Source organism: Gavialis gangeticus, unplaced genomic scaffold (genome assembly GCF_001723915.1).
Source record: "Gavialis gangeticus isolate Ggan-Ray unplaced genomic scaffold, GavGan_comp1, whole genome shotgun sequence".
Classification (NCBI taxonomy): Eukaryota; Metazoa; Chordata; order Crocodylia; family Gavialidae; genus Gavialis; species Gavialis gangeticus.
The window spans coordinates 52,733,433-52,757,094 of record NW_017729004.1 but is presented as its reverse complement, the minus strand read 5'-3'; the positions used below and the strand labels follow the sequence as shown (position 1 = coordinate 52,757,094).

At 40.5% G+C, this 23,662-nt stretch overlaps 1 protein-coding gene across 1 annotated transcript in view; it reads right to left on the bottom strand.

Moving 5' to 3' along the window:
• The window catches only part of LOC109291389 (pituitary tumor-transforming gene 1 protein-interacting protein-like), a 50,038-nt gene that overhangs the window by 17,072 nt on the left and 9,304 nt on the right, over nucleotides 1-23,662 (bottom strand). Inside the window, exons 3-5 of the mRNA XM_019508388.1 lie at nucleotides 23,111-23,219; nucleotides 18,018-18,126; nucleotides 13,943-14,008 (exon numbers count right to left, since the gene is read on the bottom strand). Coding sequence (XP_019363933.1) covers nucleotides 13,943-14,008; nucleotides 18,018-18,126; nucleotides 23,111-23,219 — 284 coding nt within the window. The remainder of the gene's footprint in view (nucleotides 1-13,942; nucleotides 14,009-18,017; nucleotides 18,127-23,110; nucleotides 23,220-23,662) is intronic.

Below are 23,662 nucleotides of genomic sequence, written 5' to 3'. Positions count from 1 at the left end.
AAAGGAATTTTAAGATCACAAAATTATGCACTTAAGAATTTTAGAAACTAGCTTACCAGTGTAGCCATAAGTCAGCTCCCTTGGACGTATGCTTTATCACTCTGCATTTCATTATACCATAACACTATTTTCCACACAACTACCACCTCATTCAGTGAAAAGGATGAATTTGCTCTGGGGATGAATTAAGATTGTCTAGTGAAGGGAACTACTGACTACAGGACTTCTGCTCTTATGCACTGCAGAAAATAGAGACTGAGAAGCACAACTTGTCCACCAGAGGAATATCAGTGGCCCAGAGACTCAGTAAAACTGAATGTGCCAAAATAGCTCTCCACTGGAAAACACAACTTGCAAGTGGTTCAGAATAGCTTGCATTGTGAATCCTTGGTGTTTAGCAAGTGAGGCAGGGGTGTGGAAGTAGGGAAAGACCTGTCTCAAGGTTAACCAAATGTTGCACTGGAAATGCAGATTCTATCTCCATATCTGCCACAGGGGGTTCTGTGATGCTGGACAAGTCTAAGAAAAGCTTCTGTCAGATTATTATAAACTGCAAGCTCCTTAAGTTTGAGGGCCCAATACAAAACACTAGACCCAACATGTAGACATGTTGAATACTCAAGGGCAACCGAATAATCAGAGCTTTGCTATAAAGATATAAAGAGCTGTTAAATGCTAAGCACCTCTAAAATCAGATCCCAGACATCTCAAATTAGAAAGCCAAAAGTGGAGGACACAATCTCTCTGAGCTTCACTTCTCTGTCTGTAAATTAGGAATACCATCCCCTCACCCTACAAGAAAGACAAAACCATTACTATTTGCAAAGCACTCCAATGCTGTGGCAGGTAATAACTCCCATAAAAATGCTCATGAGTAAATTAATATTCTTGTATTCAAAGCAGGGTTTTAATGGTGTGCACACTGAATGATGAGCCTAAAATGAAATATTAAAACAGGAATACATCCAGTAATCACAGTCTTTCTAATGGAAGCAGAAGCAGACCCTATAGTTAAATGTACTTTTTGAGTCTAATTTAAGCAGGTATTTTAGGAACTGTAAGTGATAACAGAGGTTAATACCACTAGTCAATAAATTGCATTTAGGATGACTTCTAGCTTTTTACAGTTACTTCTTTTTCCTCCTTTTCCCTGGCTTTACTGACCTTAGCAGTCCTTGGATGCCCTCACAATTTTCCCCTAAATCTTTTGTCAAGGGCACATTTTTTATGTTGCTTAATTTATAGTGAGAACCTCAGACTGCTCATATAATCCCTCCTTTTCCTTGGTCATCCACAAGATTGAATTATAATACAGATGGTTTTCCAAGAGAGACTACCTCCCATCAGCCTAACGGTATGTCTTGCCTACTGAAGTCTCCAGGATTTCACATTTTCTATACTACTTTTGTCATAGAACTTGCTACAATTCCTAATTATATCTCCACACATTGTTCTCCCTTATTGGTCCCAACATTCTGATTTTAACCTGTTTAATGGTACTTTAGTTCATTCCCTTAAGACTGCAGTTCTTGCTTTTATAGTCCATCAATAACTTAAATGTTTAATTCATATTTCTAGCATATACCAATATTTGAGCTGTAAATAACTAAACATGCCTCCAGAACAACAATAACATGACTGGCCATCTGCACTATTTAACAACTACAACTGTGCTTCTCCTCAGAACATCCCCTTGCAATAAACATGCAATGCAAACATATACAGCTAGAAAACAATCACAGTTCTATTTCACTAGCTTATACAGGGTATAAGCCATTATTTAAAGTTTAAGAGTTATCAAGCAGTCATTAAACTGTACTGATGTGGTATCTTCTAATGAATTTCTCTAAATTGCATATAAAAATGCAATTACACTAGCTAGCACATTAAATACTAATAATTATACCATTTGTGTGTTCAAAACAGTGTAATAGTTTTAATCTCTCATAAGGAAGGCAAGGAAGTATTAATTTAACTTGAAAAATGGACACCCCCCCCACCCCCCACACACACACCAAAAGTCAAAGACCTAGATAAGTGAGCTCCTCCCCAAGGGCTGGATGGAATCACCTGGTGAGCTAGATCTGGCACACAGGCCATATTTTGCTGGCTCCTGGGCTAATGCCCCTTGCACAATTTAAATGGCTACCCCGCTTACCTTTGTATACAACTGGCTTATGATGTAGCTGTAAGTAAAGGCAGCTCTGGGTATGCCTTTAGGCAAGACCAACTGTATCACTTGTTTGACTCTTGCTAAGCTAGCTCTAAACTAAACTCAGCAACAGTGCCAACTACCCACCAAACAGTAGTCAAACTCAAGATGGCTACATCTAGCAATAAATATTCAAGCAATAAACCAACAAAAATTGCAGATTACAAGGTCATATTTGAAGTTCCACAACTGCATTACATTTCACAAGATGCTGTCCTCAAGGCTGCTAGTATGCCTCGAAGATCAGTTTCTAATAACTAGGGACACGGGTACAAAAAAAAAGTTACCATGAGGTAACCTTGGCTATGAAACAAATTTTGGTGCCAGTTACTCAGCAGTACTTATATAATTAATTACAGCACACATTATTCCCACAAGTACAGATGCATTCTTCCTAGTTGATTTATGCTCATATTTGATCTTTTTCAAAAACTAACAATAAGCTGTGTTAATTTTTATCACTTTTATGGCTGTATGGATCATGTAATTCTATATTTTTGCATTTCTGTAGCAAAACTTGTTCAAAAAGACCAGCCATAGTTTTATAGCCAGAACCGGTGAAACAGGTATTTTAGCTATTGGTCAGCTACATGCCTAACAGACAGGAAGGAGGCAAAACTCTTTACACAACAGTTCCCACTTACATCCCATTCCACTGAGAGGCATATCAAGAGAGACACCAAGGAAGCCAAATATCAAGGGGAAAGGGAATCCCAAACAGGGGCTAGTGGGCTCTCTCTCTGGATTCAAAAAAAAGAAAGAGAACAAGATAGTGAAAAATGATCCTGCCTTACAACAGAATCAGGGAGGAGGTCACGGCAAAGGACAACCAAAAACAAAACTCCCTGAATCTCAGAGTAAAGGTAGAGGGGTCTAGCAAGAAGCCGGAGATTTTCTTCTGTCCAGTAGGGGCTGGACTGCTAGAAATACTTAACAAAACTTATCAAAAGGCTTCTTCCCGTTAGGAAGAGCAAGGTGAGGTATCTTTTGTTTATTTTTTGCATATCTGGCTTCAAAGCTACCAAATTCTTCTTTTTTTTTTTTACATGCTTTTCTGTAATAAATCTGTTCTATTTCATACTTCGATGCCTGCTGCAAGATAAAACTGATTTCAAGGACCAGCATAAATAGGCGTACTGTTTCTCCAGAGACAGAGATCTTCTGAAAGCCCCGGCAGGGTTAGAGCCTAGACAGGAGTTGGCAGGACTCTCCTCTGCCAGGCTGCAAGGTCTGGTCAGGAGCAAGTGAGATGAAAGCTTGACAGGGGAAGAGGAGTCTTCCATAGGTAAGATCTGTCCCTGGCCCCAAGGGTACAGGGCAAAACAGTGGGGAGAGAGTCTGGAGCCCCTCTGATGGTTCACCTCAGAAGGGTTTGTACAAATGACAAAAAGCTTCCATAGCCCTGCAAACCTCCAAAAACAAGAATTTCAGTTCTCAGAATCTACAAGTCTTAATGAATTTGCAAGTTAATGGTATTTTAAGCAGGTACTCAAAATCACCAAGCCCTAATTCTACAGGGAAGAGATACCAAAGATTGGAATTAAATGCCAGAAAGTTGTAAGAGTGTTTTGCAAGTGTAAGGAACTTTGAATCCTGCTATTTGTCATGCTTATTGCATAACATTTTTTCAATAATGTGGTAAAATGCCCACTCACTGACAGAAGTCTGAAATGAAGCTCAGGCCAGGTCCTGTTCTCCCTGGGGAATGCTGCACTGAGAACTGATTCTGCTCCTTGAAAAACAGAAATCACGAAGCAGTTGTAGCCAAGGGAATAAAGCAAGCCACTCTGGCAAAAATAAGGCACGTGCTGCACCCCACTTTTCACTTGTTACTCATTGCTGTATATAGCAAAGTCCATACTTTCAGATTCTATGTGAAAACTTTACAGCTTATACCTAAATTCATCTTCCTCCAGAACAGAACTTAATAATCCATCTACTATTTGAAAAACAGTAAGTGTACCCTATCATTTGTTTAAATGCATTTCAAAACATGTTATTTTCAAAAGATATGCATTGGTGATCTACACATCATACTAATAAACTACATCTATATGCACGATTGAGTAGACCACACAGGACAAATCTCAAGATGCTCTGGGTAAGCAATCTCTGACTTCCTTTGGAGGGACACTATACTGCTAGGACTAAAATTAGGTCCATCAACTGTGTTTTGTGGAGGCAGCTGTTACTGTCCTTCAGTTACTCTTAAACAGAAATTGGGTACACATTGTGATACACTGGCTGTTTAGAAGGAGCAAATGGATAATCCATTACAATACATACACATAGACACATACACACACACACACATATGCACAGGCACACCCACCCTCCCGCCTCACCAAACATGCTGAGAACTCTCTTTCCCTATATCTGTCATTGTAGAGTTGTCCAGAAGACGAATTACATTTTGGTGGAATTTCCAAGCTTAGACATGCAAGACAGAAAAAATATCTTGTGCCATTGCTTGAATTATGGAAGTTAGTTGTAAGAGAAGCTGTTTAATCAGCTCCATTTGTTAACAGTCTGCACCATGGCAATTAGAGTAGTATTCATTCAAACATTAATCTGGAGATATTGCAGAGCAATACTAAATTTTTTTTTAAAAAAAGCCTCTCTCTTAGACCAATAGGCAGTCTTACTTTGTCTACTGCCAGTGGTGGTTAGTTTTCACTTCGCATCTTTTTCTTTATCAGCTACTTTGCTCTCTTTCCCTACAAGTTGTAGCTGCCATCTTGTTATAATTTTATTGCCAGATCAGGTTTGTAGCTCTCTTGGAAAATAGAACAAAAGCTATCAGCTGCATACAGAATTTTAGCGAACACCAGAGCCTGAGTAGTAGACCCCACACAAACTATAACAACCAGGTGTCCCAAGTGCACACAAAATAGATCTCTTCACCTGAACCCACAACACACTTACAGGCTCGGCAGTGCTCTGCTTGCCAGCACTACAACAGAACAAGACCTGGTATCATGACTGACAACAAAATGAACATGAGCCACCAATGTGATGCTGTAGCTGGCAGAGCTAACCAAATGCTGGCATGCATCCACCAAGGCATCTCAAGCAAAGCAAAGGAAGTCATTCTCATGCTTTACTTGGCCTTGGTGAGACTGCAACTGGAGTACTGCATCTAGTTCTGGGTGCTGCACTTTAAGAAGGATGTGGAGAAGCTTGAGAGAGTCCAGAGGAGAGCCACACGCATGATTAGAGGCCTGGAGACCGAGATGTATGAGGAGAAGCTGAGGGACTTGGGATTGTTCAGCCTGTTGAAAAGACAACTCGGGGGCGGGGGGAGGGGGAATAGGACTTGGCTGCAGCCTGTAAGTATACTGGGGTGTACATCAGGGTTTGGGAAAGCATCTCTTCACCAAGGCCCCCCAGGAGAGGACAAGAAACAATGGGCACAAGTTGACTGAAGATTGCTTCAGGCTAGACATATGGAAAAACTTCTTCACAAGCCGAGTGTCAAGGGTTTGGAACAGGCTCCCCCCAGAAGTGGTAGTCACCCACCTTGGCAATCTTCAAAATACGTCTTGACGCCCATCTTGCTGGGATCATCTGATCCCAGCAGTCTTTCCTGCCCACGTGCAGGGGGACTGGACCTGATGATCTGTAAGGTCCCTTTCAGTCCCTAACAACTATGAACCATTATCACTACAATAAAAAACAGATCCACAGAAGCTGTGCTTCTCCTATAGAGGGGGTTTATCACCCATCAAGTCCAAAGGTGCTTAAAGTATTCAAGCACTGTATATGGGTCATAAAAGTAAAAATGGAAACTGTCCACAAAGGAAGTCAATTGTCACTCTTACTCTAAAGTTAATAATGCCAAGGTAATTTTGAACATACCAATTTTCAAAATTAACCCTCATACTGGGGATAAATACCAATGAAGGGCGTGCGACAGATGGGAGAAAGGTCTCTTTCTAATGGTGGGACAGATTGCCTCAAATAATATGGAAAAGCTGATTGCTTGTGCAACAATCAGCCTAGGAGAAGGGAACTGATTCAAAACCAGGAGACGAGGTTACAGAACTTTGGATAGCAACTATCCACAGGAAGTTTACTTAAAAAAAGCAAAAAAAAGCTGGCATTTATGTCAGTTGTTCAACTCTGTTACTGAACCAGTAGACAGATGGCTCACAGTAACAAGAAGATGGAATATGGCCTAAGCAAACTTCTCACACAAGAATATATTTCTTTGTACAAATTATTAAAGCAACATTATGCCTTTAGTAGTTGTCAAAGCCTCTAGCAATCCAGAAGTGGCAACAAGAAGAAAGAGAATGCTGCTGGGAGCTCCCAGTTGCAACTGACCGAAGGTGGCTGGAGGGTGGACACTTGCCATGGACTGGGTGAATGTTGAACATATATATCATCCCACATAGGCATCAGAATGCCCCTTCCTAAAGGCAACAATGCTCTCCCCAAATAAGGAAGATGGTCCAAAAAGGAATCCTGAACACCACTTCCCATGTCTAATTAACCCTTGTAAGGTACATGCACTGGCTGGTCATTCATTTCAGCAATTAAAACATTAATCTTACAAAATACCAGATAAGCTTCAGTGCAGAATTACTGTTTTGAGCCCCTGACATATGTTCATTTAATGGCACACTCAGATGTGATCCCTGCCCTGCATGTCAGGTTCAGAAGGCACCATTTTGGGATCTGATACCTATCAGATCTCAATCATGCCATTACTACTTGCTACTGAAGGGGAAGCCTGGGATCATAATCCAGTTTGAGTCCCCAGTGCTGTCTGGGAGGCTGGAGCTAAAAATCAACTGATTCTTGGCCCCAGCTGGACAGCCCCAGGTCTGGTTTGGAACCAGGGCTGTCCTGGCTGAACAGACAATTAGCTGACTGTCAAAACCCCATGCGCTATAGCTCTGACTGAACTGCCTGATGCAGGCTATCAGAGGTTCATGGCTGGGGGAATGAGCTGAAGGGCTTCCTCCACTACGGCCTTTAAACCCTGCTGAGAACCATTGATCCTGCGCTGCCAGCGCTGCTGGGCATGGGATTAAAGTCCCTGGGGAGAAACTTGGAAAAGCTGCTTCAGTGGTGCTCTTTAAAGCACTCTATGGACTCAGATGCACAGTGTGGGGCAAGGACAGACGGCAAGTTGGGACCCAAGACCGATACTGTGACACGGTGCCTGTAGCTGGGGAGTATAGCTGCTGGCTTCCCAGGTGCTGCTTCCATCAGTGCCTTGGGAACTTAAAAAAGCAGGTGTGCAGCTAGGGCTCCCAGCTGTACACCTGCTTTTAAAGATCCAAGGCAGTGAGCCCAAGATCAAGCAGACACCCTCTAATCCCCTCCCCCAATCTGCCTCCCAGAAACAAACAAGGGCACCAAGTCCAGGACCCAATGCTGCCCCCAGCCCAATACTACTGATCAGGTAGCAGATGGCTGTATCCGAAACTCTGGGCTGCCAGACCTCTATCTCTATGCTCATCTGAGTACGGGGATACGTCATGGGTCAGCTTCGACATGCTATGTGTTCAATTTAAAGCGTGATACAAGTAAACTGCAGAGATGTTCACATCACAGGTAGAATAATTTTGTGGCTCACCTGCTATACTATCATGCTCTAAACTGGCTTTAATGTGTGCCCTGGTTACTGTTTATGGTGCCATTAACACTTTAAACGCATCTTAAATAAAGCATGTGCCTGGGCCCTTACAAAGATGCACTGAAATCTGACCTGAGTGCTAATGGTTTTGATGAAAACACCTGAGAGGAGGCTCCCAGAAATACAGATGCAATAGAAGTATCCAGAAATCTGAAATACACCATCTCAATACACAGCAAGAAATGAGGAAAAAACAAAAAAAAAAGTCTACCAGCAGCTCCGGCATATTTCGCATGTGAAACATGCAGCTGAACCTGTAAATCAACGGCTAGTTTATCATCTCACTTTCAAGTATACCGATGCAAAACAATGACTTCACTGCTGAATTTTTTTGTGTGTATAGTCAATATGTGACTAAGTCATATTTCCAAATTCCCTGGGAATTTTCACAGTGAGGCCCTGTTTTTTTTTATAGGGGAAAATATGTTCTTTCCATAGTTACTTCTAGAAAGAGCTTTTGACAGTCAAATATCTTCTTCAAGACTCTACATTCTCCCTTCATCAAAATCACTATGTGAGCTAAATCAGTATACCTGGAAACTGTAGGTCTTCTAGTGCATTTCAGCAGCAGTGGTGATCTGCAAGGTATCTATGCCAAATCCAGCATCAGGATCCAGGCATAGATGATTATAATCATTTAGGGTACATATAATTTGACTTCAGTGAAACAATAACTAAGCTACTTGGAAGTTAACTAGCTTGGTACTGGCATCAATTAGCAACAGCATGGAGCACATTATAGGCTAATTTACCCTGATGAGAAGCAACTACAGGAGAAGTGTGTAAAATTGCAGATCTGGCCAGCAGGTGGACTGCATTTCCCAGCTGCTCCTGCCCAGTGTAGCTGGGGCCAGTTTTCATGGAGACCCCAGCAGCAGCCACACTGTGACAGTGCAGGGCTGGAGTTTCCGTGGAGACCAGCCCCAGCAGAGTGGAGAGCTGCTCCAGGGTCAGGCTGGGATCTTGCAGTGGTGACAGTATTGTCTAGAGCTGGGGCAGAGCTGTGATCTGCAGCCTGCATGCTCCAGGTAGAGGCGCAGAGGCAGCAGATCATGGTTGGCCTGGCACCTGACCACACTGTCACCACTACAAGGAGCCGGGGGCAGAGCTGCAATACGCTGTCTGCACACCCCTGCCTGAAGCATACAGGCTGCAGATCGCAGCTCTGCCCCAGCTCCAGACCATGTTGTCACTGCTGCAAGATCCCAGCCCAGCCCCAGAGCAGGTCCACGCCCTGCCAACACCGCTCCACAGAAACCCCAGCCCCATGCTATCACAGCACAGCTACTGCTACAGTCTCCAGGGAAGTCAGCCCCAGCCACACAGGCAGGGACTGTTGGGAAGTGGAGTCCACTGCTGGCTGGATCCAGCCTGCGGGCCAGACTTAGCCTGTCTCTGAACTACAGAGTACACATACCCGTAGAAGATCATTAAAGATCAACAATAGCATCCCTATTTCAGAGAATGAGAAAAAGCATTAATATTGTAGACCAGAGACAAATACAGAAGTTCTGACAGTTGGTGACTGTCCACAAGGAAAATATAATTTCATCTTAATATGAATGGGACTTAAAGAAAGATGCCATGGGGAACTGTTGCTGCTAGAGTCCAGTGTGAACAATAACTCCAGAACGATATAAACAGAGTGCACTCAGCTGCAAGACAACATATGCCTTTGGTACAAGTTGGGATGATAGCACTCGCTGTTTCTCATAAGGTTCCACTGAATGCAGGAAAGATGCTAAACCAAACAGTTTCTGCCAGCTGGGTTTCAGCTAGGCTTAAAGCTTCCTCACACACTGAAATAGCTAGAACACAGCAGTGTCTGGGCAGGGAAAAAAGAACAAACAGAATTACCCTTCCTTTCTATATTGTTGACATCACAGTCCCAGTCAACTTCCAGCATTTGTTAAAGACTATCTAATGATGTTAAATAGTAGCAGTGATGGAAATGAGTCTTCAGCGACTGCTTGTCAAAGTTCTTAGTAAGGAGCAGCAGCCATTCATCATGGACTCTTTGGAAGCAAAGAGGGGAGCCAGTTTAAAGTACTATTTTCAATTGATTACCTGACAGGTGGTCAGGTGAGCAATATCACAATCAGTGTTCAGGGGTACCATGACATCACAAGTGTCTGAAATAGGCTTTCCTTCCCCTCTCCTCCATTAAAGATTCCACACAATCTTAATGCCCATAAAATAATTACTACAACATTTTGTATTTCTGAAGGTTTTTCTTTATAAGTTATTTAACAAAAATAATGGACTAAAATTCATAACACAGCGTTTCTAAGTGCAGCATTTAGAACCAAAAATAACAGCAACAAAAAATCTAAATACCCTAAACATAATGGGCTAGAACAATAGCAAAGGATTTTTGTACTTAAATTTTCAAAGGCAGTTTGAACATTTTTTCAGTGAACTTGACAGACTGAGCTAAAAGAATCGCATGGTCTTTTGACAAGGTATCAAATGTTTGGTGACTAAAGACAACTTTGTCATACCAGTGCTTTGTACTTTAGTGCATTTGTTTTGGGCTCAAAATGGGTAATCTTATGTGTTTATCAAACCACAAAAGTTTTCACAGTGAAGTTAGCAGATACACTTTGTTTCCCTCTCCTCTCCCTTTCATCTCCCAACATTGATTGGGGAGCTGCAACCTGGCATTAAGCAGTCCTGTAGATGCCACCTTATTTCCTGCCTAGGGTTTGCTTAATTTTTTATGGTTTTGTGAACAGACTGCCCATTCTGCAATATCAGCATCCATGCGGCTATTATCTACTTGCCTCTGAATCAGTGTGTAATACACGCACTGACTTTTTCAACTTACCAAGCCAGAACACTACATGCCTATCTCATGGTGTTTTGTTCCACTGCCAGCCTTTAGGTATTCTGGAATTTTTCTTCTGGAGGACTGGAAGACACTGAAATTCTAGCACTTAGGGTCAAACCACATCAAATCCCCATGATTACTTTTCATGGCATCTCACATTTTCTCTGCCTTTTCGGAGACAGCTCTGTTTTCAAAACTGCTGTCAGTCAGCGTGGAAGGAATACAGCTGCACAGCACAATCTTTCTAGCTAATCTACAAGAAGATATTTTCCACTTTCAAGAAGTTTTCAACACTGCTTCCCCCACCCCCAATCCCACTCCCTCAGAACAAAATCTGACCAACACTACCACTGGTAGTTCAGGTTTTCTCCAGTTCTGACGATGCTTATGCCTCCTATTAATCATATCTTCCCACTCTTTCCCTCCATGAGCCACAGGTCTATAGCAGCCAGCATTAGAAATAAAAAAGGGGTCACATTTAAGGTGTACAAAAGAAGTCTTGAGGTTGAGGTATTACAGAGATTTGCAAAAGAAGAACTCACTTTCTCAGGACCCAATGTGATCTGCAGTACTGTGACACCTTTAAACAACACAGTGGGTAAGTGTAGCAACGAACCAGGGCATGCAGCTAACTAGATCACATGCCTACTGCCCATTTGCTCCCACTGCCTCCCCTCTCACAGCTCCCAAGTTCCTGAGGTCAGCTAGATCAGGCTTGCCCTACTGTGAAAGAGTATGATTTACAAGGATGAAGCTCTTCAACAGCCAAATCATGGGAGCATTTAAATTGCAACAAACACATGAAGTATACTAGGTCTGCAGCTTTAAGTGAACATCAACTCTTAAAAATGTTATATAATTTTAACATGTAATGCTGGAAAAACTGAGGTTATGGTTACATCTCTCAAACAAGACACCCAACCTACCTTATTTTTATGTTTCTATCTTATTTGTTCATAGCAGTTAAACTTATATGTAGAATACCTTTATTATCAATTACAGTTATATCCTGGTTTATAGGCTTATTTAGCCATACACAGAAACACAATCTTACAGAGACCTGAAGAGTATAGCATACTCAAAAGCAGTCACTTGCCATTAGTCATTAAGGGCCCAATCTTGTCTGTTACTAAGGACTAACAAATCCTCAGAGGTCATTTTCTGCAATTTACAGAAACATGCCCCATGATTCTCTGTGACACAATACCATTAAACAAAGAGCTAGCCTACCTTCATACACAAAAACTCTCTATGATTTTCCTAGTTTTCTACCTCTACAAAAAGAGGATGTTATTGAAAGGTAATAGTCATTCAATCTATTGAAGTGCACCAGCAACCTCAAATCCAGCAATATGAATTATAGTGTCATCCCCTCCAACACACCATTATATACGCTCCCTACTCACAATGACTGATATTGCAGTTAGGATCTGCATGATTAAGTGTCGCACTGAAGTAGCTGCACCAAGAATGTGCACGTCCTGCCAATGAATACTGAAAGACATGTGCTTTACATGATGCCCTTTCCTGTTCAATCTTTTATTTTTAACTGAAGGCTAACTGAAAGAGTGTTTTATATTTACTTGCCAAACAACACATAAGAATAGAATTTTCAATTATCGGAACCCAGCACAGACAAATGTTGAAATATTACCACACGTGAGTTTTTCTTAGTTAACCACCCACTCTTCTCTGGACACAAGTAGGGGAAACTTCGTCCTGAGATGCTTGATTAGCCATCTTGGCTAATATTTTTAAGCAAGTCTGCACCAAGCAGAAACTATGAACAACTAATACATTTTAAAGGGCTCAAAATATCAATATTACTTGCACAGTCAGGTTTAAAAATATATTACTCAGTCAACTTGAAAACACAATTTCTTTGATCCTAAGGCAACTTGGAAAATGCCTAAATTCTACTCCTTCCCTTCCCTATTCTGAATAGTAGGGCATGATTTTCAAAAACTAACCAAGCCACACTTTCCCAAAGTAAACATGAATGTAAAGGACATGTTACTTACTTTCCCAAAGTAAACATGAATGTACAGGACATGTTAAGTGTACAGTTAAAAATAAAACCAGGTATTCAGAAGTTCATGTTCCCATAGCAACCAATATTTTATGACTGTGTATAAAAGCTGTGAAATTAAACTATGAATTTAACAAGAAAAAGATGTACACAAACACTACCTTGGCAAGGTTATTAGCATGTTAGGGACCCTGGTGCACATGTTAATTTAATGGTGTGATGGGAATCTGACCCTGATCCCAAAACTGCACCTCCCGTCTACCACACATTCATGGCAGACTGTGTAATTTTGGGATCAGAGATCAGACCCCAATTATACCATTACTGCTTGCCAGTGCAGGGGGAGCCCAGAAGAACCCCTGTACTTGCAAATTAACAGTCAGGTGCCTGCAGCCCCACAGGCAGGGACAATATTCAGGTGATGGTCAGTCCCAAGTCCAGCTCCAGACCTGGAGCCTTCTGGGGACCGGAATCAACAATGAGCCAATTGCTGGCCCCAACCCTGGACAGTCCCAGGTCCAGTTTACTCAGAGCTGCCTGGGCAGGCAATCAGCTGACTGCTGATTAACCCATGCTGCTGGGCACAGGATTTAAACTCCCTAGAAGGGGAAGCACTTCAGCTACCTCCCACTTCTCCAAGGGCAGTGGTTTAAATTAAGCAGTGATTAAACTGATGCATCTGCTCTTCAATTTGTAGGGGAGAAGGGGCAGATTTAGACTTAGATGAGCCAGGAATAAAAAAGAGTTCAGACAAGAAAACAAGGAATTTGTTTTTTAAATAACTATTTCAGCTCCCTGCATTTGTATAAAGTTTGCACAGCTGAAACAAAAATCAGGAAATGGTTGTCGTAAACCCCCTCCATGCGTTATAATATGCCACGATAAATATGCAGAATAAGTGGCAAGAGTGCTACACATGCACACAATTTAAGATAACATGGATGCCAGCCATAAAGATATTCTAAATAATTTGCAGAACATTTTTATGACTGGTTTGCCATTTTATGGTGCCTTCAATTGGGAGCAGATGCACCAGATTAGCCAAATGGAAACAATGCTTCTATCCAGCCTTTGAAATCTATCTTCAGAATCATACTATTGCAGAAATGACGATTTATAGTCTTATTAGTGTACACTGCAGTTCCTTATAGCTAAGGTTACTACCTGAATAATAATTATATTAGCAAGAAGTGTGTGGTTACTCATTACATTTTCAAAACTTACCGTTGGAGAGACTGCAATCGTCTCTCTTCTCGATCTCTGGATAATCTTTCTTCCTCTTCACTTGGTCTATTAGAAAAAAAAGAAGGTCAGAGAAGGGAAGACAATTTTTTCAATGCTTGAAAATCAGTGTGTTGGCCATTTCTTAAACTTGCTTCAAGAAAAGGCTTTAGTCTGCTCTAATTTACAGACTGCAGCTGTGCTAGACTCAGTCTGTTCTGTGGGACTGAAAGGAAAAATGCAACGAATTCGTCAATCTAAAGTATTTTTGTTTTTGCAACACTTGAATATTTTTACTAAGTTATCAAATAAATGTTTTCCAGATCTCATATTTGAAGCAAATGCCAAAGGATCTTATTTTTCTCCTCTTCACCTCTGACATAATCAATTGCAACTCTTCTGAGCTCTAGATTTAGTGAATGGGTGCTTTCACCATATTTCTCCGGGTGTTATCTATCTCACAAAACTGAATGTACCATTAGGAGATGTGATAAACTTTGTAAATATTCATATCAAACATCTGCTGGTTGAGAATTGGAGACAGTACCGGATACATGCACATTCAGCAGCATTTAAGTGAAGCAACAGTGACACCCAGTGGCTAAGAGAGTAATTATACCCTGTCACCCAATGTGTTAATGGAGGAGAGACGTACACAGACACCAAATGTGGCAGTCTGAATTTAGCTGTTCATTTAGGGGCATTCAAATTGCAAATCACAAGTTCAACAAACGTTTACACCTACTATTCCTGCAAACAACACTCACGAATACTAAATTTGATTACAGGCAATTATGTACTTGTTAATGTAAGTTTGAGTCTAATTTTCCACTCTACTGTTTGTGTGGGCCTGTCACATTAACAGAAGAGAAAAAAAGAAGCAAAAAGTAATCTTTAATGGCAAGTGGGACAGTTTGGTTTTATCTAATACAGTCGCTTCCATGACAATTTTTTTTTTCCCATTTAAGTATTCTGTATTTGGAACAGCTATGGTAGGTATCCAAAATCTATCATACAACAAAAACCTCAAACCTGTTTAGCAAAACTGTTTTATCAAAGATACTGGCAGAAACAACATAAGTGTCTCACTTGACAATTTCACTCCAAAATATATAAAAACCAAAAAGCTTCTAAATCTCACTCTAAGACCACCATACCTGGTATTATTTACTATTATCACTTCTACTATTATTACTAAAAAGCATTCTTTTTTTTCTACTTCAAACCACTTTGAAGGAAGTGGCTTGAAGGAAGTTTTCTACTTCAAACCCCTCATAAGTCAACTAATCTAGAATTAAACATCGCACTCCAGAAGTAATTTAGCAGACTGACCAGGTTCATTTGACATGTGGCATGCGTTTAGCGAATCTTTACAATTGAAGAAAACCATGAAGAGAGCTAGACTGTAAGCGCAGCAAGTGCCAGACAGGTCCATCAACTGAAAAAGTACGAGATCCTAGGAGTTCTAGGTATTTGCACCAGGAAAAGAGCCTGAGAAACACCAGTAGAATAGGGATTAGAGTTCCTAAGGTGCTTTCTGGATTCAAGCTGATGGTGCTCCTCTATCTTTTAAGCCTGTCAAATTCCATGGCACTGAAAGCTCATCATATTCTTTCCCCACCTTAGTTTGGATTGGCGGCACAGAGCAGCACTGACACCTCCTCAAAATAAGACCTCACTTGAGATACTGAAAAAGCAATCCCCAGAGATCTTCATGCTCTAAGGTAGGGTCCTCTGGAGCCAAGGAACACAGATGCAGAGCACATAAAGCCTTCTTTCTCCAAAAAGTTTAAAGCCCCAGTGCCTGGCAGTATAGACTGAAAATGCTAAAGTCCTATACCAACAGTTTCAGTGTGGTAATTCAGTTTCCACCAGGCAGAACATACAGGTGTGCTCTGCAAACACACAAAAAAAAACTACATAATTCAGATCTACTTCCTGGAAGTAGAAACAGACTATATTTCACTAGCTTGGGAACTAGCACCAAGAAAATTATACAACAGCACAAATTCAGTAACAGCTCAAAACAGTTGAAACCAAAGCAATGCACATGAATTATTTGGTGTACAAAACCATGGAACTGCTGCACGTGTAGGAAGTAGGTCCCTTTTTTCTCTTGATAGCTCCAGGGATAGAAACAGATCTGACTGAGGTTGACTGCTCTTTACCCTCAGTTTCAAAGATTCAGAACAGTTGTGAAGTCCCAATAAACACTGCTTTCTGGGTTTCCCCATTATGAATATAAACTGTTTTTTTTTTTTTTTTTAAAAGCAAGGACATGTAAATAGGATTAAAACAATTTAGATACTGCTTCCTTACTGAATCTTAGGGACATCTGCTTGAAACCAAGTTGGTTAGGCATTCTCACAATCTTTTTCCTAAAGGTATTGTTTTACAGCTAGACTAGCCAAGAAACAGCCTTGAAGAAAAGAAAATACCACCTCCTTGAATAGGTGATTTATTAAGAGATTCTACCACCTGCCTGCTAAGAGACTTTGGAACAGAATCAGATGTCTGAATATTAAATGCTATGAACAATGCCGCCCAATGATATGATTTTGTTCCTCATGCTGACCCATTTTTGCTGTGGCAAGAGCTGGCATTGACAGGTTACTTGTTCCATTACCTCTAGACTCTAAATATTTATTTCTTATTCAAAGATATTTCACTTGCACCTTTTAAAAAATGAACCAAGTATTATCTACAAAAATAGATACTGAATACTGTGCTTTCTAAGAAAAATATTTAATGCATCAACATGAGCAATTCTGCTTCCACTGCACTGTCATACTACTTGTAACTAAATACTTAACGCTCTATTTTAAGTAAGATGGTCTTAAATGTGACCCTAGAACTGTTACAAGTACATCATACCAGCTAATCCACTTTATACATTTAAATATCAAAATGTACTTTGGATTTAAAGTTTAAATGTTTTAAGTTCTGCCAAAGCTTTTAATTATTAATCAAAGCTTGCATTTCATAGAAGTGTACTGTAATTTATACTACTTTAAGTTTCAAGATACTTCGACTGGATGTGTACCTATATCAAAGAATGATTTCCAGGGCGCAGACTTTTGTTGTATAATATACAGGGCACATTCTAGTATTTGGAATGATGTAAGTTAGTGGTTCTCAACATTTTCAGATTTGGGTTACCCCTGCTGAGAATCACTATTGTGCTGCTTCAGTTTACACAAGTGGTTCTCAGCCAGGGTCTTGCCATCACCACCACAGCCAGGTATAACTGCCCTGCACACCTTGTGCAGAACCAGATAAGCCTAAAGCCAGCAAGAAGCACCTGGCCTCACTGAACCCTTTCAAGGTCCTGATCCCAGGTCCACCTGCTCCACATGCCTCTGTTTCCAGGAGGAGCATGGGGCTATGGCAGGACTGGGTGCTCCTGCCTCCTTTAGACAAATCTGAGGTGCCTGGGGCAGTTTCCTCATGCCACCACAGTGGTGGTGCCTGTGCTGCACCCGCAAAAGGATCTTGCATAACCCCAGTTAAGAACCACAAGATGGTTTCCTGCAAAACCAAGCGTTCTCCTGTGTTGGTAGCCTGTTTTTGGGTTGTTTTTTTTCCCCCAATTAACTTACATTTTAAACTTCAGATCACAGTCATTTAAAATAAGTGAAGGATGTTGCAATGCTATCAATCTTCAGATACTGAAGCAGCTATACTATGAATTTGTTTCCCCAATTGCAAATGAATAATACTAAATCAAAATGTTAATGCACAGCTAAACAAAAGAATATTAGTCTGGAGTTTATCTAATAGATATGACATCTTTTGATGAAATAAATATTAAAGTTTTAAAAATATTTAAATTTCACTTAAGTCTTTGGAAAAAAATCTGGGTAAGAACCGAATTAATATAATGTATTAATATAACTACTAACCTTTTCCTTGTTATGTTATTATCGGAAGGATACAGAAGACTTCTTTTTCCTCTCTCTTTTTTCCTTTTTTTTTTTTTTTTTTAAATCTTCCAGACTGAGTTGTACTCAGACTATTAGGGATTATGAATTGTCACAATAACCAAAGTTAATGAGGGAGGGGGAAAAAAACAACTTACCCCCGAGAAGACTTTCTGCAGTAGCAGCAGTAACAGCAGCAAGCAATTATGGACACTAGGATGAGTCCTGCTATTACAGCTATGGCGATGATAAGGGCCTCAAAGTTTACTGTAAAGTGAACATTTAAACAATTTATAAGACTTTAACATTCACCATATTTTCTTGCATATAACACCCTCCTTCCCCCAAAATAACACACAACCTATTTTTGAAAGCCCTCAAGAAGGAATAATAATAAAAAAAATCTTACCATGAAGTATGGGTAAGTGCTAGAGATCTGGGGTCTCTGGGGTTGGGGGCCACATGGAACAGTGGAGCCTGATCTGGCACACCAGTGCTGTGTTGGGTCTGACCCTACGCACTGGCTCTGGGGCTAAATGTCAAGTCCAGGACCACACACTGGCTCTAGAGCCATGTGTTGGGTTAGATCTGGAGTGTCAGGTCTGGTTGTGGATCAACCCTGTATGCCATCCCAATTCAACATGCAGTTGGGGACAGGAGTCTCCCCACAGGTCTCGAAATGTGATGAAGCAGGTAGAATACAGGGAGAGAGTGGTGGCAGCTTTAATTGCCATACCTCCCATAGTCAGTGTGCAGCAATTAAAGCTGCCAATAATCTGCCCCCTCTGCCAAATTTCTGGACAAGTAGAGAGCCCTTTTTTCTCCCATATAAAGCACACCCCAATTTTTCCCAGCTAGCTTATGGGAAAAGGTGCAGGTTATATGTGAGAAGACAGTATTATTTCTCCAGCTTCTCGATAACAACTTTTTTCTTCCCTGACTAAAAATTTTAGTGATTTTCAAATCTCACCTTTTGTTTCTGAGCACCACATTCTCTCCAGCATCAGCAGACTTTAGTTAATGATCAGTATTTTGTACAGTTTCAAATAAGAACTCTACTACTATTAGCAATACACCAGAATAAGAAAAGTGCTCCTCTCCCTCTCCTATATCTAGTCTATACCATGAAGTTTGGCTAAGAGCTGCAGACCTGTGGTGACAAAGCATGTGTCCATGACCAACTTACTTTGCCCACGTGGAAACACTTCCATGAAGGACAAGAACCCTCAGTCAATGTATAACAGACAGCAAGATGCCGAAGTGAATGCTGCTCTGCAGGCATGACTGAGTCAGGGTAGAACAAGGACACAATAAAACAACACCAGTCAACATAGTGATCACAGCTCACTAGCTGCCAAACCATGGCTGAGCTATTTGTAGGCATCACAAAAAGAAAACAACAAAGGTGGGATTTGAAGAAATACAGTCTGGGGGATGCTATAGAGATAGTCTTCCATGCGCTGAGGTTCCTGTTTGACCTCAGTAACTTGTGTTTGTTATAGGCTTTCTTTAGCCTAAGGCATGTAGTCTTGACTTAAAGATATCAATAGATGGAGAATCTACCACTTTCCTTGACAGGTCACAAGATCATCTAGTCCAGTCCCCTGCTCAAGGCAGGGTAGTCTGATCCAACAACTAAATCACTTTATTTAAAAAAAATAGTAAAGTCAAGATTAATATTTGTACCTATGAATCATTATGAAGATCCCATGATAGCACTGTCTTTAATTTTCTTTTGGTTTTCTCTAGTTCTACTACACAAGTAATACTACAGTAATGTTATGGCCATTAATGTAGCCAAAACACCTGAACTTTGCCCTGCTGTAACACTATACAAGGGGGAAAAAACTTGGATACAAGTCAGATCTCATGTGTGTCTACAAAAATCAGTTTCACACAACAATAAAACAACTAAAATGCCCTAATTAGTGACAATGCTGCACAGTGACTATGAAGAGCGTAAGTGAGGTTGCCTGAATTACTTAACTGTAAAGTTCTGTACCTTGGTATATTTTAAATTTCTTACAAGTGTAACCTTAACTCTTCATTTCTTGTTTTATAACACAAGTGGAGGGGAAGGGGGAAGCAACCTTTTGGACAGGATTGCCACAAATTTGTCCTGTACTCTCTCTGAGTGTCAAGGGCCCTAACAGACAGCCCAGGCAGGACTAATTGCCTAATTGGCCAAACCAGTCTGAAGCTCTAACTGGCTGCCCCATCTCAGGTGATGAACCAGAGGGTCACTGTTACAGCCTCTGGTTCAGTTGCTGAGGCTGGCAATCTCCTCATGTCAGTCCACCTGTTGCAGCAGACTGCAGGCCAGCTATCGTTCTGTCTAAAGGTCCACATTAGCAAACCTCCCTGGATCTCATGCTCTCTGGTTTTCCGGCTTCCAACCCTACTTAGTAGGGCTGCATGAAATTTCACCAGCTGTCTCATTTCGATGCTGTTTCAACTCGTTTCAAGATCAAGACAGCAAAATCGAAACGAAACCAAGGGCTTCGAAACAGCCTCGAAACAAAGCGAAGGTAGTCAAAACATTTTGAAAGTTTTGAAATGTTTCACGTTTCAAAGTTCAAGCTGGGCTTGCCTGCAGGGAAACAGAAAGTAAGGAGAGGGAGGGGGAAGAGAAGGGAAGCAGAGGGAAGAACTGCTTTCATATTGACTATGTAGCTGGCCAGTAACCGTGATCCTTCCCTGAGGTCCCTTTCAATCCCAGTGCTCTGGGAGAGGGATGGAAAAACAGCATAAAAGGCAGTATTGTTTGAACTAGCCTGCTTTCTGTCACCCATGTTACAAGTTTTGCTTGTCAGAAGCCTGAGGTGCAGTTTCCCAGAAACCCCTGCACCTATCTCCTTGAAACTTAGCAGGCTTCATGGCCTCAGCAGGGGCTACCATCCCTGAAAGTTTCATCCAAATCAGGCAAGAAATGATGAAAAGTTATAGGCAGTTTCATGCTTCCCCATTATAGTCTATGGGTGAAACGTCAAGTGTTGAAACAGTAAAACACTTGAGAAAACGAAATGGAACAGTGGTTTAGAAACAAAACTCTGAACGAAAAAAACTGTCCCTTCAAAATGTTGAAATGGAACCCGAAACAAAACTGTGCTGTTTTGTGCAGCCCTATTTAGCTCTGCCACTGGACTCTGGCTTTGGAGACCTGGCCCCTGACCCCAGAACTCTGACATGGCCTGCATCGTAGATTCTGCCTCTGGATTCTGGTAACTCAGGCTCCAGCTCCTGCTCACCTGTGGGACTCTTGGTCCCCTAGTTCCTGTCTCTAGCCCTTCTCTACTGGCCTAATCCCTTTCCACTGCCTGATCTTTCTGCATCCTGCTCCATCTGCTGCTGTGCTGCCTGTCCCCTCCCCAATCTGCCCCATGCCCAACACAGAGGCTTCTCGTGACACTTGTGTAGAATGCATGCCACAGGCTAGCCACCCTGTTTTATAATTTTTGGCTTTGGATAGTTACAGTACCTATGTAATCCTTATTACCATTAATTTATCATTATGGGCTCTAAACTTTAACTCAATTTTAAGTTTTTTTCATCTTGGACTACATACACAAATATCCTAGGGAATATATCCAAGGGACTAAAGATTATAGCTTTCATTCATGCTTATTCTTGTAACAGATAGTTATATTTTAAATATTTGAGTTAACTTCTATAGTGAACTTACTGGTTTTTCAGCGTTGGAAAAATCTTTCACCGTTCAATATTTCCACTATGCCTTCTATTTCCAAGTCAGATACTGAGTTGAAATACTATGCAACTATATTATATTCCTTATTCTTATGATGCTCCAAAATATTCTCACACAATTCAGAAACTGAACAAAGTGTGTCATAAAACATACCACGCACTATCTTGCAACTTCCTGTGAGCCAAATTGCAACTACCAAAGAGCCAAATTGTGTGTTAAACCAACTATGCAGAAATTTTTTTCAACATAATAAAACAGAATAATACCAACATACAGCTGCAGCTTTCTGTCTCTCCCACCTATTTTATTTGCTTACTATTCATGGAAAAAATACAATTATTTCAAACTGATATTTCTTTCACTACCTCCTTTTCTTCACCATTGGCCAATAATTTATCAGCATGTCAGGTTCCAGATAGTTTTATCTGGAACCAATTTGTTCTCCATCTTTCCACCATTATGCAGCTGAACATGAAAATGCATTTCACTTGCAACGTTAATGTTCATTTTTGGTTCAGTGTTGCTGAAAATACGTGGTGCTGCTTCATTTAATTTCCAGCAGAGAGAAATAACAGTATCGTGCTCATGGGGCAATTAGTTCCCTGCTGTGTCTGAAGGGGACAAACTCAATGAGATCCTATATCCATAGGGCATACTGCAGTGGGGAATTTGTAAAAGACTCCCAGGGAAATGCGTCTTTTGGCAGTTGTTTTTTTGTTCTGTTTGTTTTTTGTTTTTTTTGTTTTTTTGCTGAAAAAGGTATGCCACCATGAAGTTTTCATCTTGTGTTTAAACTACAGCTAATCTAAAAATGCAGATGCTAGCTACAATAATTACAAACATCTTCCATAGTAAAAAATATAAAAGAAGTAACATGTCTTTCCAGTACACCATTTTGTGTAAGAAACTAACAGTGAACATCAGACAGCTGTGTAGGTGTTTGCACATCTAACGTGATATGCAAGATAAACCCAGAGAGGGTATATTATAAATTCCAAATGGGAACCTAAAGTACCAAAACCATTCTGACATTGTAGTTGTTGTAACAGAAGAATTGTTCTATTCTTTTTCCATAGTTAAAAAAAAAATGAGTGCAAGCTAAGAGCTGGCATTTTCTGAGGAAAGCCTAGAGTATAAAAAGGTTGTGAACATAGGCCATGAAGAGATCTACTAAATTACCGAATCCAGTCCCTTCATATTACAGAAACTTCCATAAGCTCATGAAGCTTCACATTATAAGGGAAGTTTTCTTTTGCTCCCATTACTCTTATGGAAAGGCTGATCCAGGTTCTAATTGTTTTCATGGTTATAAATCTTCCAGTTTCAAGACTCAGTCAGCTCTTCTGCCTCCTTTGTGTTTATGTATTTATAAAGTATTTATATATTGGATTTGTTAATACATACTATTTAAAATGATATTCTGAGACATCTGAATCAATAAAGCTGTTTGTTAGCCAATATAATTTCAGACTATAATAAGAATATATTAATATTAAAGAATGATTTGTTATCACATATCCTTAATAAAAGTGAAATTATACCTACACCAGCAAACTCCCCACCGAGCAGCTGAGAGATGACACAGCGAAGAGGATGGAAGAATACTCCTTACAGGGTAGTCCGTACAAGTGTTGTGTGTGTAACACCAAAGGCACTGGGAAGAAAAAAAAACAAAAAACAAACATAAAACCCCCACAGAAATATTATACCTAGTCACCATACAGCTAATTGTAAATGAAGACCCCCAATACCCAATTAGTTTTATGGAGATAATATGATCTCCTCTTCACAGAACTGCAGCACTTACTCCGAGTAGAGCGCAATTTTAATAATTTCAGTGAACAGTAGTTTTTTTAATAAAATTTAGTACTCTGTATTGAGGTTTTGCCCAAAATAATTTAAAGATTAAAATAATTTGAATCCTGAAAACCTTCAAACCAAACATACAGCTAAAACTCACTGAAATCCTGTGCAGCAGCCTTATAACATGTTATGCATAATGTAGAAAAAATATTTATATTATACTACATAATTATAATGTACATATATTGAATTAGCATGCAGGGGTTTTTTGGGTTTTTTTTTTTTTTTTTTTTT